Source organism: Myotis brandtii, unplaced genomic scaffold (assembly GCF_000412655.1).
Source record: "Myotis brandtii unplaced genomic scaffold, ASM41265v1 scaffold902, whole genome shotgun sequence".
Classification (NCBI taxonomy): Eukaryota; Metazoa; Chordata; class Mammalia; order Chiroptera; family Vespertilionidae; genus Myotis; species Myotis brandtii.
Genome location: NW_005371709.1, coordinates 2,611,637 through 2,627,680, shown reverse-complemented (window position 1 = coordinate 2,627,680; position 16,044 = coordinate 2,611,637). Strand labels below are relative to the sequence as shown.

At 52.8% G+C, this 16,044-nt stretch overlaps 3 protein-coding genes across 5 annotated transcripts in view; all 3 read left to right on the top strand.

Annotated features, from left to right (window-relative positions):
• ANKRD2 (ankyrin repeat domain 2 (stretch responsive muscle)) overlaps positions 1-6,534 on the top strand; it is an 86,654-nt gene extending 80,120 nt beyond the window's left edge. For both annotated transcript variants that reach the window (XM_014532640.1, XM_005885404.2), the window contains 8 exons: positions 886-987; positions 2,112-2,267; positions 2,364-2,471; positions 3,848-3,946; positions 4,293-4,391; positions 5,195-5,293; positions 5,400-5,498; positions 6,297-6,534. In XM_014532640.1, the coding sequence (XP_014388126.1) occupies positions 919-987; positions 2,112-2,267; positions 2,364-2,471; positions 3,848-3,946; positions 4,293-4,391; positions 5,195-5,293; positions 5,400-5,498; positions 6,297-6,446 (879 nt within the window). In that variant the 5' untranslated portion in view covers positions 886-918 and the 3' untranslated portion in view covers positions 6,447-6,534. The remainder of the gene's footprint in view (positions 1-885; positions 988-2,111; positions 2,268-2,363; positions 2,472-3,847; positions 3,947-4,292; positions 4,392-5,194; positions 5,294-5,399; positions 5,499-6,296) is intronic.
• Positions 6,535-6,939: 405 nt separating this feature from the next.
• HOGA1 (4-hydroxy-2-oxoglutarate aldolase 1) overlaps positions 6,940-16,044 on the top strand; it is a 20,006-nt gene continuing 10,901 nt past the window's right edge. Inside the window, exon 1 of one of the 2 annotated variants that reach the window (XM_014532661.1) lies at positions 6,940-7,499. In XM_014532661.1, coding sequence (XP_014388147.1) covers positions 7,289-7,499 — 211 coding nt within the window. In that variant the 5' untranslated portion in view covers positions 6,940-7,288. The remainder of the gene's footprint in view (positions 7,500-16,044) is intronic. The other variant, XM_005885400.2, reaches the window with a different exon arrangement.
• Positions 10,895-12,236, top strand: LOC102246629 (chromosome unknown open reading frame, human C10orf62). The gene has a single exon (XM_005885399.1). The coding sequence runs from the start codon at positions 11,452-11,454 to the stop codon at positions 12,127-12,129; it is 678 nt and encodes a 225-aa protein (XP_005885461.1). The 5' UTR covers positions 10,895-11,451; the 3' UTR covers positions 12,130-12,236.

Below are 16,044 nucleotides of genomic sequence, written 5' to 3'. Positions count from 1 at the left end.
TTACAGTGAGAATAAGGTTACTGAGTCCACTTCAAGCTGAAAGACGGGGACTTTTGGCTCTCATCCCTTAGGTTCCCTGAGAGCAACAGTTTCTATGCTTTAGGATTTCATGGATCAGTAAAATCTGAGGGGAAAAAGTCGGTATCTGACATAGATTTGCAAATTTTTTATATTGCCAAGTAAGCCATTTTAAAAATAACTCTCATCTCTCATCACATTGTTTCATCAAAGTAAATTTTTATGGCATAAAACAGTTTAAAAAATAATCTCAGTGCTTGAAAAAGTTAATATACTAGGTGTACTTGTTAATAATGCGGATTTTTTTCAATAAATCCTTCCTTTAAAATCTTTCCCATTGCTTGTAAAGGGTCGGAAATTATTTGCTGAGCAACGTTTAATCTTTCTGCAATTTTTTTTTTAGTGTGACATGTATCTTCATCCAATAATGCTTGTAATGGTTGGTCTTTACATATCAAATCGCATATATATCAACATATGTGTAACTCCATCTAGTGAAAAAAAATCCGCATTATTAACCGGTACAGCTAGTATTTAGTTTCATGAAAATTCATTTCAATAGCTTTTAATTTTGTTTGGCTGGGGACTCGGGGCCATCATTGGGCAGGAGTCAGAGCTGGACTTGGGGTTGAGTTTGGGTTTGGGGTTGAGGTGGGGAACTAAAACTGGCCCCCTTTTTTGGATGGGTCTCTCCAGGAGCCCTGCTCCTGCCAGGGGCCTCCAGGACCAGTCAGGGGTGGGCAAAGGGCCTGAGGCCACCCAGGAGAAGGTCTTTGGAGCGTGTCCTCAGAGTGGTTAGGGGAAAGGCCACCTCCTCCCGGGCTCTGCAGACAGGCCCTGGAGCAGGTCTTGTCCTTGGCTTATCAGAAACTCCGAGGAACCGCCCACCAGAAGCTGGCCATGGACATGCTGGTGCTGGAGGATGAGAAGCACCACGGGGCTGCGAATCTGGCCCTGCAAAAGGTTAAGGTAAGTGGGAGGAGAAGCCAGTGTCTGTGCTCAGGAGACAAGCCAGGCAGTTATGGCCTTGCTGCTCCTGGGTCCTTGAACCCCCTGGAAGCATATTAGCAATGCAGCATGCATGTCAACACTCAAGCCTCCCTTGCCCGCTGACCCGTGCCACCTGTGTCTGGGTCTCATCTGCTTTTGTACTCCCCGGAAGGAGAGCTAGACTTGGATTCTTTCCCGCTTGAAAGCCCTCCCCCTCCAGCTTAGCACAGAGGTCCCCACGCTCCTGGCCTGGGGGTTGACGGGCCATCCCCACGCAGGGCCTGCTGAGTCAGAATCTGCACATGTACAGACCCCGGGGGAGCCCAGAGAGGGGAGAACCATATGACAGGCACCCTGCAGGCATTAAGGGGCTGAGGGAGGCTGTGCTGCTGACAGGAGAGATCTTTCTGATGAGAGAAACCCAGTTTCCAGACCACTGTGTGGAGGATGACCCCATAGGAGGCGTGTCTGAAAGGGCATTGACTGAGCCACGGGAGGTTACCTCTGGGAGAGAAGGGCTTTCTCTTCAAAACTTTTATGTTTCTGTATTACTTTTATTTTTATAAATGTTTTAGAGAGAAGAAGGGAGAGAGGGAGAGATAGAAACATCAATGAGAGAGAAACATCGATCCACTGCCTCCTGCACACCCCCTACTGGGGATCCAGCCCGCAAGCCTGGCATGTGCCCTGACGGGGAATTGAACCTGGGACCTCTTGATCCATGGGAAGATGCTCAACCAACTGAGCCACACCTGCTGGGCATATTTTTAACATTAATCATCTATTACTTTTATGGTCACACACGAGTGGAATTGCGCGGGAAGCTGAGGATTTGGACTCTGTTCTGAAGGCCTGGGCTAGGAATTGCCTCTGAGAGTCCCTCCTCATCAGCTCCCCACCCATGTGAAGCCTACCAGGCAGCTCCCTCACGCCTCCCTTGCCCGCTGACCTGCGCCACCTGTGTCTGGGTCTCATCTGCTTTTGTACTCCCGGGAAGGAGAGCTAGACTTGGATTCTTTCCCACTTGAAAGCCCTCCCCCTCCAGCTTAGCACAGGGGTCCCCACGCTCCTGGCCTGGGGGTTGACGGGCCATCCCCACACAGGGCCAGGAGCGTGTGCGCAAGACATCCTTAGACCTGCGACGGGAGATCATCGAGGTGGGTGGGATCCAGAACCTCATCGAGCTGCGGAAAAAACGGAAGCAGAAGAAGCGGGCTGCCCTGGTCGCCCAGGAGCCACCTCCAGAGCCCGAGGAGATCGTAAGCTCCTGGGAGGACACCTGTGTGGGCAGGGGAGCCTGGGAGGGCCCGGATCACTGCGGGGCGGCCCTGGGTGATGGCATTTCCGCCCTCCAGACTGGCCCTGTGGAGGAGGAGACATTCCTGAAAGCTGCCGTGGAAGGGAAAATGAAGGTCATCGAGAAGTTTCTGGCCGATGGGGGCTCCCCGGACACCTGCGATCAGGTGATGCTCTCACCGACCCCTTCATCTGCGCCTGCCTCCCTTTCAGAGTGGCCGCCCCTCCCCTCCCTCTTGTGGGCCTATTTGAGAACAGGCATTGGGTGTCCTTTGGGAGGGGTGTCCTCAGAAGATTTGGGATGGTCTTTCTCACACAGGAATTTATCTAAATCCTTAGGCCCTTTTCAAGGTGGACCCCATCCAGAGTACCAACTGTCACGTGGTTCCTTAGGGAAGAAAGAGGAATGGGAGCAAATAAAAAGAATGCCTCTCCCTAGCGATGTGACCTGTAGTTAGGCCCCTCACCGCTCCATGCCTCAGTTTACTCCTCTGTAAAAGAGCCTGCTTCCCTCAGAGCACATTATAGGGATCAAATGGGATAATAGTGCTTAGATAAGCATTTACTGAATGAATGAAAAAAACATAAAACTCATGCGAGGATATATTTTTGTATTGTATATCATACTTCTTTTAATTTTTTATTTTATTGTGAGAAAATATATATAACATGGGCCATGCCATTTTAGCCATTTTAAGTGTACAATTTAGCAGCATAGATTGCATTTATAATGCTGTGCAACCATCAGCACTATTTTCAAAATGTTTCCACCACCTACCATACTTTTTTTGTTTCCTTGAAACAGCCTCTTTCTTACTTTAAGCAAATTAATGAACCTGCATTATTGTAGGCTTAGTCTACATGTCCTTTCTATTCTGTAGACTCCAGAGTCTTAATCCTCTTGTTCCATCTGAGTATCTCCTCCCTCAGAGCATCTCCTCCCTCAGGTATTGGGAGTACAAAAAAGGAAAAGATGAGGGTTGAGAGTAGATGTTTCAAGAGACCGAAGCAGAAAGCCAACTGCATTGGGACGGGAGGAAGTTCATCCTCTCCTTGACTCAGTAATCAGGTGCACCTGCCCATCCTGGCCCTGGGCTAGGCACTCCGGGGAAATAGAGCCGAGTAAGCCTCAGCTGGCCTTCAAACACTCTCTCACGCGGGAGGGTTGCCTGGGCGGGTTGCCTGGGCCCCTGGACAGTTCTGGCCTAGAGGTTTCAAGAAGATGATGGTACTGGAACTCCATCTTGAAGGAATAGCGAGGATTCATTAAGCACTCAAGGGAGTGAGGCAAAATGGGCACGCTGGCACAGGGAAGAGCCCGTGCGAAGGCCTGGCTTGATGTGCTGGGGGCAGTGAGAAGGACGGAGTCTGCAGGGCATAAGGGAGTCTGGATAGAGCATGAGGAGCTGGCAAACATGGACGATATGGGGACCCAACACAAGGGCCAGAATCTAGCTGGGGTAAGGCCTCAGCTTCAGCTTGTGTGGGAGACGGGCTCAGGCCTGGGCCAGACGTCAGGCCCTGACAGCCTCTGTGGGGACAGTTCCGCAGGACAGCACTACACCGAGCTTCCCTGGAGGGCCACATGGAGATCCTGGAGAAGCTGCTGGAGAGCGGGGCCACTGTGGACTTTCAGGATCGGGTGAGTGAGAGGGCAGCTATTGGGTGGGAGGCAGGAGGGGGGCCTAGACTCCCTCTCTGTGTGCCAACCTGGGACACAGACAGGCTGCCTCAGGGGCCAGGCCCCACCTTCAGTGGGTTGCATGACCTTGGGCAGGCCCCATCTCCTCCTCAGCAAATCTGTCTTGGACTAGATGGGTCCCAAGGGTTCTTATGTTCTGCTTGATCCATTGCCCAGGCACTGGAGTGCCCCATCCCTCCCTGTACCCTTCTCCTGGGTATCTCCCTGCCCTCTGGGCGGGGGCCCTTTCCCCCAGGGCACTTTCTTCTCTGAAGCTCTGCAGTTAGATCCCACCCTTCCCTTCTAGCTGGACTGCACAGCCATGCATTGGGCCTGCCGTGGGGGCCACTTGGAGGTAGTGAAACTCCTGCAAAGCCGAGGAGCAGACACTAATATGAGAGATAAGGTGAGGCAATAATACTCACAGATATTGGGGTGGCTGTGGGCGGGGAGTGCGAAGCAAAGGGCGGAAAAGCAGTGAACAAGTCTGGTTTCCAGAGTGGCTGCAGAGCCCAGGGATGGATCATTTCCATCAAATGAAGGCCCTTGGAAACCATCATCTGGGGACGGGAGCAGGAAGAGCAGAGGAGAGGGAGGGGGAAGAGATTCACTGTTCTGGGGACTTTGGGACCACCCAAAAGATACAGGATTTGTCCATCCATGCAATCCTTCATCATCCTTCTGTCTATCCACCTATCCATCCATCCATCCATTCATTCATTTATTCATCTACCTTTTTAAAATTTATTCTTTGTATGTGACCTTGAGTGAGTGATAATCTCTGAGCCTGTTGCTCATCTGTAAAATGTCTTGCAGAGTTCTTGTGTAGATGGGGAAATGAATATAAATTAATTATTTGTTAAACATGCATAATGTTTGATAAGCTTTTGCCATGCCCATCACATAGTCATCTCTCAATAAATGACATCTATTACAATTACTAAAAGAAGGGCAGAGGAGTGACCAGTTGCTCATAGCTGAGTAAGGGGGAAACCATGGAAGGCTTCCCAGAGAAGGTGGTATGTAAAGCTTCAGAGCTGGGCCATTGGGTAGGATGGTGAGAATTGTAGCATTCCCTGCCCCTCCAAGGCGCAGGCCCTGGCAAGAGGACCTGGGGGAGGAATAAGGCTGGAGTTAAGACAACCCCCTTCCCAAAGCCACACAGGCCAGGCCCCTTCAGCCAATGGCTCCTGCTTCCTCCCTACTTAGTTGCTGAGCACCCCCCTGCACGTGGCGGTTCGAACAGGGCACGTGGAGATCGTGGAGCACTTCCTGTCCCTGGGCCAGGACATCAATGCCAAAGACAGAGTGAGTGTCTGGGTTCTCTCCTGCCCAGCCCCACCATAGGGGTGCAGGCAGCCTGCGGGCTCCCACATGCCAATATGGGTTATGCTGAGTGTCACACTGGCTCTAGGAAGGGGACAGTGCCCTGCATGACGCCGTGAGGCTCAACCGCTACAAAATCATCAAACTGCTGCTCCTGCATGGGGCTGACATGATGACCAAGAACCTGGTAAGTTCACTCCTTTCCTGATTTAGTAATCAGTGTGCACGGCACACCCAGGCCCTGTGCTGGGCGGTCAGAGGAAACAGAACCGAACAAGACTCAGCCTGCCTGCGCTTGGAGCTCTCACAGCGGAGAGTCTCTGGGACCCTGGGGACTGCAGGCCCAGCCAGCTTCCCAAGTCTCTATGCTTGTCTATCTCCAGAGGGCAGGTGCAGAGAAACAGCTTGGAGGGAGTTAGGGGACTTCCCAAAGGCCCCCCCCCAATAGACCAAAGGGGGTCCTAATATTCCTCCCACCAGGGAGGCCCAAATCATGGAGGGTCAGAGCAGGAAGAACCTAAGCCCTTGGTTGGCGTGCCTGTTCCTGGCACACCATGCTGGTTCCTGGTGGTCCTTGAGTGCTCTTGGCATCCCATGTCCCCTAGTCCAAGCTCTTCTTTGGGATTCAGAGCAATCACAGAATGGAGGAGAATGCCCACCCCCTCCCCAATCAAGAAAGCTAAGGGGATACGGGAAAGCCAGGAAGATAGGGGGAGGGGGAGAACGAGGACATCTCAACCTCGGCATGATTGCCATTCGGGGCTCGGCTGCCTGTGCACTGCAGGATGCTTAAGCAGCATCCCTGACCGCTACTCAAGATGCCAGTAGTACCCACTCCCCACCTACTACCACCACCACCCCCAGTTGTGATGAGCAAAGGTCTCCAGGCACTGCCAACTGCTCCCTGCTGGGAACCACTGGTGTAGATGAGGGCACCTCCTGGTAGACTTCTGAACAGTGACCAGATCTCCTCTTGGTCCCCCAGGCAGGAAAGACTCCCACGGATCTGGTGAAGCTGTGGCAAGCCGACACCCGGAATGCTCTGGAGCACCCTGAGCCGGGGTCAGAGCAGAACGGGCTGGAGGGGGCTGCGGAGAGTGGGCGGGAGACCCCCCAGCCTGTGCCAGCCCAGTGAACGCCTGAACGGCCCCAGACCTGAGCCATTCCTCTGCGGAAGACCCAGGAGCACCCACAAGCTGCAGCAATAAAATGTCCTTTTGCTACGTGAGATGTTGTTTCCATCTGTGCCTGGGATATTTAGGAATGCAAGAATGGGCTGGGGGAGGGGGCTGTCTTAACTCCAGCCTTATCCCTTCCCCAAGTCCCCTGAGCCAGCCCTGCTGCGTTTCCTCCTCTCCTGGCTTTCACCCCGTCACCCCTCTTCCCAAGTCCCAGCGTGGATCAGCTTCACCATGCACTCGTCCTGGACCACCCCTCCTTGTGACTGCAGTCCCGTGGGGCTGTGTGTGGCCAGCACGGGCCTGTCAGGTGGCAGCCTTAACAGGAGGAGGAGTCTGGCTGGGAAGGGGGGCAGCCAAGGGGTTGTGGATCACCCAGATCTGCCACGCCTCCCACAGGGCTCAGCCAATCGGCTACTCCGACCAACACAGAACTGCCAAGCAAAAGGTGGCGGGGCTCCTGGCTTTGAGCTGGAAACTGTGGCAGGAGGACTCAGGCCCCACTAGAAACACCCTTTAGTGTCGGGACCCCAGGAACCAGTCCTCCATCTGGCGAGGGATATTGGGTTGTGGCCTTCCTCCAGGTGCTCCCCAGGAAGAGGAGCCGCCCCCCCCTCCCGGGGACCTATAGGCCTAGCCTTCGACCCTGGGGACACCCAGCCCAGCCTGCCCCAGGGCTGACAAGTCAGGGGCAGCAAATTTTTAACTAACACATTGATCATTAACAGGGGTCGGAAGGGGTCCAAACTCAGCCTCCCGTAGGGACAGAGACGAGCTGGGCCTCAGGCTTCCTGTGGAGATGCTGGGCCCCCGGGTCTGGTCCTCTGTGAGGCAGGGGTTGAGCAGGGGCTTCTCTAGGAATGTGGGGGGCCGGGCCTCAGGGGAGGGGAGGAAGGTGGACATCGCGGGCATCTATCCCCCTCTGACCACCCCCTTCACTGCCACCTCGGAGGTGGACTATGGGAAACTGGAGGAGAATCTGCAGAAACTGGGCGCCTTCCCCTTCAAAGGTAAGTGGGCCTGTCCACGGTGGGGCTCGGGGGAGATGTGAATGACCTGGGCTCTTCAGCCAGAAACCGGAGGGAGGCACCAGGTCTGTCCAGCTGCTCAGGGGCAGTGCAGTGCAGTGCCCTGGGCTCATTTCACTACGGGAGTGGCACAGAGTCAGGTGGGAAGCCCCCTGCCGGCCTGAGACCCCGACTGATTCCCTGCTGCCTCAGTTCCCACAGCTGTAAACTGCTAACGCGCCATCTTAGCTGTCAGCATTATTATGAGGATCAAACGAGATAATGGGTGTGAAAGTCCTTGTTAACCTGGCACCCTGTGCAGGTGTGAGGGCAGCCAGGTGTCCAGTGGCAGCCCAGCCAGCAGGCTCACCCCCCTCAAAGCCTTGTTTGCACTCTCTCTTCTGGGTAAAGCCTCCCTTGGCCAAATTAATTCCTGTTCTGGATTCTCTGACTCATTTCCCCTGTGCACATGGGTCTCCCCTCTCTGAGGCCAGGGACCAGATTATATTAGTGGCACTCGACATACAGCACAGCCACAAGCACAATAAATGAAGTTAGAAGTGGAAAAGTCCCTCCATCCTGCCCTGCCCACCCTCAACCATGACTCATGACAGTTCCCTGAGGCAGTCCGCTCAATAGCCCCATTTCACAGAGGGGAAGACGGGGCTCAGAACGACAGGGTCACTTGCCCAAAGTCACTTACCGGTACGTGGCTGAGCTGGGATTTGAACCCAGGTCCGACTGCACAGCCATGCTGAGTTGCACTCCACTGCACTGACTGCTGAGTTGCTAGGCCAGATGATTTCAGCAGAGTCTGGTCAGCACCGGCTTTGGGAATGAAGTGGCTCCGACTGAGGCGGTACGTGGAGCAATTAAGAACATGGACTCTAGTTTCAAATCACAGCTCTGCCTGATTTGAAACTAGAGTAGTGATTACACTATTACTGACGTAGCTGTGAGCTAGTCTGCCTAAACCTCAGTCCCCCATCTGACACATGGGAGTAATAATGCCCATCTCATAGGACGGTAGGGAGGAAAATCCGAGAGAATGCAAGTGAAAGCGTGCTGCAAGCGGCAGAGCGATGCATTGGAAGGTACTGAGCCCAAGGATAATGATTGTTAGGATGACAGCACGGTACTGTGGCCAAAGCCGCTTTGGGACAGGGACTGCTGGCCTGACGGAGACCCCATTCATGTCTCAGTCTGAGGTGATGGGATCCTTCCTTAGAGGACAGTGAATGCCCTGTGGACGCCCACTTTGAGCTGTGACACAAACACTAAGTAAATTTCTGCTGGGACTCGGGTCATGGGGGCTTGAAGGTCTGAGCTGAGGCCTGGTTCTCTTGAAGCAAAGTGAGAAGCTCCTTACATCCCTAAGAGGAGAGAAGCTTCTGCTTCACCTTCTAGGTTCAAGGACGCCTGAGCACAGGGGGTGGGGAGGGTGGACTTTGGGTCTGATGTCTCCCTACCACCCAGAGAATCACAGAGACCCCCAGGTTCTTTGAGCCCTCCCCCCGACTCCTGCAGAGGGCAGGGCAGTGCCCAGGAGCACAGGCTGCCGTGGACTTGGCAGGCATTAGTCCATCTCCCATGCAACCCACCCAGGAGCCTGCTCCCACCTCCCCTCTCTCTTCCCCCCAACACAAGATGGGAGGGGCAGCGGGCTGTGTGGGAAGAGCCAGCATCTGGAGTGAGGAGACGGGGTAAGCATCCTGGTTCCACCAGTTAACAGCGACCTGGGAGAGTTTCCTCATTTTAGATGGGAATTGAGCCACCGGGTTCAACGCGTTTCTCCCAAAGAGCTCAAACATGAGGCCCTAGCACAAGGAACGTAGAACCATAGGGTCCTGTCCCTGGTCCCAGGACACAGACAGACGCCCAGGAAGGGAGCAGTGGGCCACTTTCGCTGTGAAATCGGCGTTTCTCTTGCCTAATCCTGGCCCTGCTTTGCAGCTCAACGCTCAGGGGCAGAGGGGAGAACCGTCATTCTCATTGCCAGGCCCCCCTGCATCAAGATGAAGGCCCCCCGCAAAGCGGGAAGCCTGCCCTTAATGAATTGGTGAACAGCTAGAGATTGTTCTGGAAGGCATGGCCTGAAACCCTGTAGCTTTTTTTAAAAATATTTTTTAATTTTTCTATTACAGTTGACGTACAAATTATACTAGTTGCAGGTTTCAACTAGTGATTAAACACTCACATAACTTATGAAGTGATCATCCCGATAAATCTAATGCCATCTGATACCATACATCGTTATTATACTATGATGGACTAGTGTGGCTCTTTATTTTTATTTTTTCATTGTTAATTTGTACTGGCTATTTGAATAAAGAGTATTCTTTTTAAATACAAGTTACAACTAGAGACTGGAGGGTGGAGTTGTTGCTGAGGGGCCATTTGGTCCTGAACTCACTCCCACAAACCATCTCAGAGATGAACTTTGAATTGTTATTTCCAAACGAGGTCATTGGACGACCACAGAGCTACTCCAGCCAGACTGGGAGTTAGTGTTCCCATAGAACTTTAAGCTTGTGTCTTCTTCCCTCAGTATGTGGACTAGACCATGTTTTCTTGTGATAAGATAGAATATTTTTGTGTATATTAAAGCCATTACTGCATTAAATAAAATATTCTGTTTAAAATCTCACAATTTTTACAATCTTATTTTAACATTTCATTTTTTAAAAAATGTGTTAGCTGCCTCTGGGTGGAAAAATAGAGCGGCCCAGACCCGCTTGCACCCCGAGGCCCTGGATATAATTTGGGATGTGGGCCAGCCTGTCAGTTGTCTGTGCCTTTGGAGAGCCTGGTGGGCTGGCTCACCGGCTCACACCTGCACTGTGCCCATTTACGGGGTGGGTCGGGGGTGGTGATATATTCTGGGTTTGCAGGTGCATCACCAAGACAAGATATAGCAGCCGCATCCTGAAATGGCCCCAGGGATCTGGGACCCAGTGACTGCTCTTGTCCTATCTGCTCTGCCTTCTCAGCCCTGCTGTCTTCCCCTCCCCCATTTGTGACCTCATGTTATTCTAGAATGAGCTCCTTGCTGGACCCCTTTTCCTTCTGGACCCTGCTCCATAACGGGGCTGGAGGCTGCAAGTGGGGATGGAATGTGCTGGCAGCAGGTATGGGTCCTGGATAGAGAGAGATGCCGCCTCAGGTGGCCAGGAATGGATGCCAGCCTAACCAAGGGTGTCCTTCAACCACAAACAGCTTGATCTAGAACAGTGGTTCTCAACCTTCTGGCCCTTTAAATACAGTTCCTCATGTTGTGACCCAACCATAAAATTATTTTCGTTGCTACTTCATAACTGTCATGTTGCTACTGTTATGAATCGTAATGTAAATATCTGTTACGCAGGATGGTCTTAGGCGACCCCTGTGAAAGGGTCGTTCGACCGCCAAAGGGGTCACAACCCACAGGTTGAGAACCGCTGATCTAGAAGCCTCTGCCTGCTGGGAACCACTGGATAGCAAAGGAGAGAAACCAAAGGCTGGAAGATAAGAAGGACTGAGTTGCCGAATGGGTCACAAGCAGAAGACAGAAGGGACTCAGAGTTGGGGAAGCTGCCCTTCCGCTGACCTTGGGGATAGCCGTCAGGGTGGGAGACAGAACCTGGGCCTCAGACAATGCCTGCCGGGGTCGACATGAGGGATGCTGTAGCCTTCTCCCCCCGCCCCGCCCCTCCAACCAATGAACCTCATAATGGGGTTCATTGCTGAGGCGGGAGGGGTATCCTAGGAAGGGTGCAGCGGTGGGCCTGCCTGCCAGACACCCACAGGGAGCCTGCCCTTTCAAGCATGAAACATACCATCCGGGCTCCCCCCATCCCAGTGCACTCTTAGCTCTGCCTGCCTGGCTAGGGTCCTGGAGAACTTCTTGGAGCTCATCCAGCAACCATCATGCAAGGTGGTGCTGGGGACGGTCCTCTTAATCGGAGGTGGAAGCCTCATGATGTGGCTTCGGAAGAGGAGTAGGAGGAGGAAGATAGCCTCTGTGTCTCCACAAGAGGAGCATGAGCCACAAGAATGCCACAAAGCGCAGAATGAGAACTGGATCAAATCTCACTTTAGCCGCCTTTCCGACGAGAAGCTGGCCCCCGGCAGCGCCCTGGCCCCCGGCAGCACCCCCGCCCCCCAGCCTGAGACTGTCAACCGAGAGGCCAACACCACGGTTCGCATGGAGACCTCCGCCTCAAGGGAGTCCTTCCCCAACAAGCAGAAGGTGCCTGCGTACTCAGTGGTCAGAGAGACCCACAAGGAGTCCTCATCCACAGATGAGGCCACGTGGGCCGCCGTGGCTGCTAGTACTAAGGAGCTTGACACCAAGGGACGCCAACTGGCCAACTCCATGTTGCAGCGGGCCATGGTGTACCGGAACTCGGGCCACCTGGAGTCCAAGGACCTCAACCAAGAGGAGCTGAAGGCCCTCCAGGAGGTGGAGATAAAGCTGAAGGGCAATTTCCTCGCGCAGCGGGAAACCACTGTCGCTGGTATGAACCACACACACACCTTCCATGGCCATGGTCACCATGGCCACCAGGATCATCCAAGCCACCCAAACCACCACCAGAGCCACAGCCTGCCCAACCGCAGCCATCAGACCTATCAGCCCTTCGAAGCCATCTAACCACGGATGGAGAAGCCCCTTCCCCCAACAGGGCTGGCATACAATCACAGGCCTGTTTTCTCTCCCGTGGGACAGCCTTTGTGGCCCAGAGTGAATGCGGTCATCCCAACCCCTTCTTCCTCAGGTGGACCCCTTCGACTTCATGAGTGGAATCTGCCACAGAGGATGGGCCCTAATGGAGGAAGAGCGTGGAGGGAGCAAAGCAGCTGAAACAGACTCAGGTTCCTGTAGACCCACTGAGAGAAGACAGATGAGGCAGATCCCAGGAGCAGCTGAGAGCCACACTGATGCCACATGCCTGAGCCAATAAAGCCTTGTACCCCCTCACTCTGAGTCTGGGGGCTCTGTAGCCAGCCTCAGGGCTGGGCAGGAATGGGGGGTCCGTCTCCCACACCCCTTTTTGGTGTGGGCCTTGACCTGGGGCCTTTTTGCTGAGCTGATTTGAGACACCATAAATGGCTTCCCAGGTCTCAGGTTCTGGGGACGGGATATCTCCAGGAGGCTTCCCACCCACCAACCTGCTGTTGTCAGGGAAAGAGGAAGCAGCCAAGAATCGGGGGGAAGGAGGTGAGATAGACTTCTGGAAGCAAGTAAGTAAGCATGGTGGGCTGTAGCCCCTGCCTCTGGGTGCCACCCTCCGCCGGTCTATGGCCTCTCCAGTCACGTGGCAGCCCTGCTGCAGTCCTCCCTGCCCGCCTGCTCCCTGCACCCACAGGGATCCATGTAGTGCCCACCCCCCACCCACCAACACACCCTTAGAGCTACTGTGCTGTATATTCTCTCTCCTTGTTTACATTAGCGTTGCCGGGGCTGGGGTTGCTGCTGCTGCTAGTATTACTACTACCAACAGCTCTCTCTTTCTGAGGTTTCGTTTGTTTGTTTTTAGTGTATGCCCCGTTCTGGGTGGTTAATGGCACAGACCCACGAGGAAGAGATTACTTGCTCTCCATTTTGCAGACGAGCACCTGAGGCTCAGAGGTGTGATTCGCCTGAGACTGTGATGTCACTGGGGTTAGAGCCCTGCTTCAGCTAACCCTGAAGCCCAGACCAGACCCACTGCCCTGTTTGAAGGCCAGTCCCATGCCCACCGTCCCCAGAGGAGTCCAGAGTTAGAAGTTTTTGAATATTTTTGACATTACTAATAAGTGGCTTTATATATATATATATGCTGAGACACATTGAGTCTGAAATTGCACATCCAGCCAAGTAAGAAGGGGCTCCTGGGGCAGCAGTTCACAGATTTCAAAAGGCTCTATTGTACATTTTCTTCTTTGGGCCTTTAGGACAGCCCTGTAAGGTTAGGACTGAAATGATTTTATTGTCATCCCATAGAAAGGAAAGGGGGACTCAGAGGCGTGATGTGTCTGGTTCAATAGCCAGAGGTGACTTGGGTCCAGTGCTTCCTGACTCCACCACACGCCTCTCCCCAGCCTGGCATTTCTTCCCTCTTGGGAGTTAGGACTGGGTCAGATGCTCCCTTAAATGACACAAGGGAGAGGCCACTAGGAGCCCCCCTCCCCCGCCCCCCGAGTGCACAAATTTTTGTGCACCGGGCCTCTAGTATAATAATAAAAGAGTAATATGCTAATTAGACTGGACAGCCAGACGACCTTCTGGATGTAGCCGGGGCTGTGAGGGCCAGGACCCTTGCATGAATTTCGTGCATCAGGCCTCTAATGGATTATTTTAAATCAATTAAAATAATATATATTTTTTAATTGATTTCAGAGAGGAGGGGAAAGGGGGAGAGAGAAACATCGGTGATGTTGGCTGCCTCCTGCACACCCCCTACTGGGGATCGAGCCTGCGATCCAGGTATGTGCCCTGACCAGGAATCGAACTGTGACCTCCTGGTTAATAGGTCGATGCTCAACCACTTAGCCATGCCAAGCGGGCCACTAGGAGTGAGGGTCCTCTTTTACCCTCAGAGTGGGTCTCTCTGACCACTGCTGTTGAGGCAGGTCCACCAGTGAGGAACTGAGGAGCTGTTGAGGAACTGACCAGCAGAATGAAGGGGGACTTGGGAGTCAGTGGCTATGGCTGAAGAAGTAGCTGGAGAAAGACCCCACCTCGGCCCCCTTCGAGGAGGGGTGGCAGGCACGGTTGGGGAGGGAGATATTCTTCCATTTGAATAGAGGGAGTAGCCAAGACTTCATCTCTAAGTCTTTGCTCTCTAAATCAGAGGGTGCTGGTCCAATCCCGACTGGACTGGAGCCTTCCTCCAGGGTTGGCAGCTCTACAAATGGGGATGCCCCCCCGGGAAAGCGCGGGGCCTTGTGTAGCAAGAGGCTCCGACCATCGGCTTCCAGCCTGATGCGTAGGAGCAGCTCCTCAGGAGGCAACGCCACAGACGCCCAAAGCTGTTTGCCTCCAGATGGTCCCCGTAAGGTTAGCGAGGCAAAAACCTGAAAAGAAGAAGGCCGCTAAGGATCCAGTGAGCTAGCCTGGCAACTTGCGGAGTGGACTCTAACGGTGTAGCGCGCAGCAGGGAAAGGTTTGTGGTGTAACTGCCTCCACATCACGCTGTGTCCCTTGAAGGGTGGATGACTCACGGGAACACTCTCTCTTGGTCCCAGTGCCAGGAAACCCTGTCTTTCTCCAGGGCGGCCGCCTGGCTTTTATCGTGAGCTCTACATGCCTGTCAGCTGACCATGTTTCCCTTTTAGCCCTGACAGTCGGGAAGCCCCAAATCAAATGCATGACCCATCGCTCACAAGTGTGTGACAGGGGTTTGGAAATCAATATCGTTCCTGGCTTTGTTTTTTTTCCTTTCTCCCAAACACTTGTATTTACTAATAATCTTGTTGTATTTTATGCTGTGTTTGTCAACTATGGAAGAAAAATGTTTTTGGAATGGAATGGAGTAGAGAGGAGAAAGAAGAGGAAAGAGAAAGTTAAAAAAAAAAAGGGGGGGGCGGGGGAAGGAAATGGTTCTAGTAACATTCCTTTCAGATTTAGCTGAATAGCAGCAGTTCTGCTGGCCTCTGGTGGATGTAAAAGGGTGGACACCGTTAGCTGGAAATGTTAGAAACCATTCCAGTGATTGATAAAACAGGAACATGAAAAAGACAAGAATGAGATGTCACCTTTAACCTAGAAAATTGGCAAAAAATCGTGCTGACAGCCCCGTGTTGGCCTGGACGAGGACTGACAGACTCTTCTTTGTGCTGATGGGCGTGACCTGGATAATCAGAGAGCATGGCACGTGCAGGTGTGCAATTTGTTAATTACACACCTAAGTCGGTGTGTAATTAACTGTAGGGAATCCCTTAGACATGGGCACGGAAGACTTTCCAGAAAATGTTTGCTTTAGCTATGCTAGCAAAAATAAGGAAACGTTCTCAATGTCCAAAGGACCCTAGCCAGTTTGGCTCAGTGGATAGAGTGTCGGCTTGTGGACTGAGGGGTCGGTCCCAGGTTCTCTCTTTGTCTCTTCTCCACCTTTTCACTCTCTCTAAAAAAAAAAAATCAATGGAAAATATCCTCAGGTGAGGATTAACAAAATATTAAAATTAAAATTGAAAATGTCCTCAAAGGGAGAATGGAAAGTAAATTGTGGGCCCTGGCCAGGTAGCTCAGTTGGTAGGTAGCTCAGTTGGTTAGAGCATCATCCTGATATGCCAAGGTTGTGGGTTCAATTCCTGATCACATACAAGAATCAATCAATGAATGCATAAGTGAAACAACAAATCAATGTCTTTCTCTCTCTCAAAATCAATTTTTTAAAAAGTAAATTGTGGTCTAAGCACACAATAGAATATTATATGACTAGAGGCCTGGTGCATGGGATTCGGGCACTGGTGGGGGGCGTGGCCTGCGGGGATCGGCCGCTGTGGAAGCACCGCTCATCCCAGTCAGCGGAGCGGCTGTGGACCCCCCTCTGAGCGCGGCTGCTCCTGCTGTGGGCCTGGCACG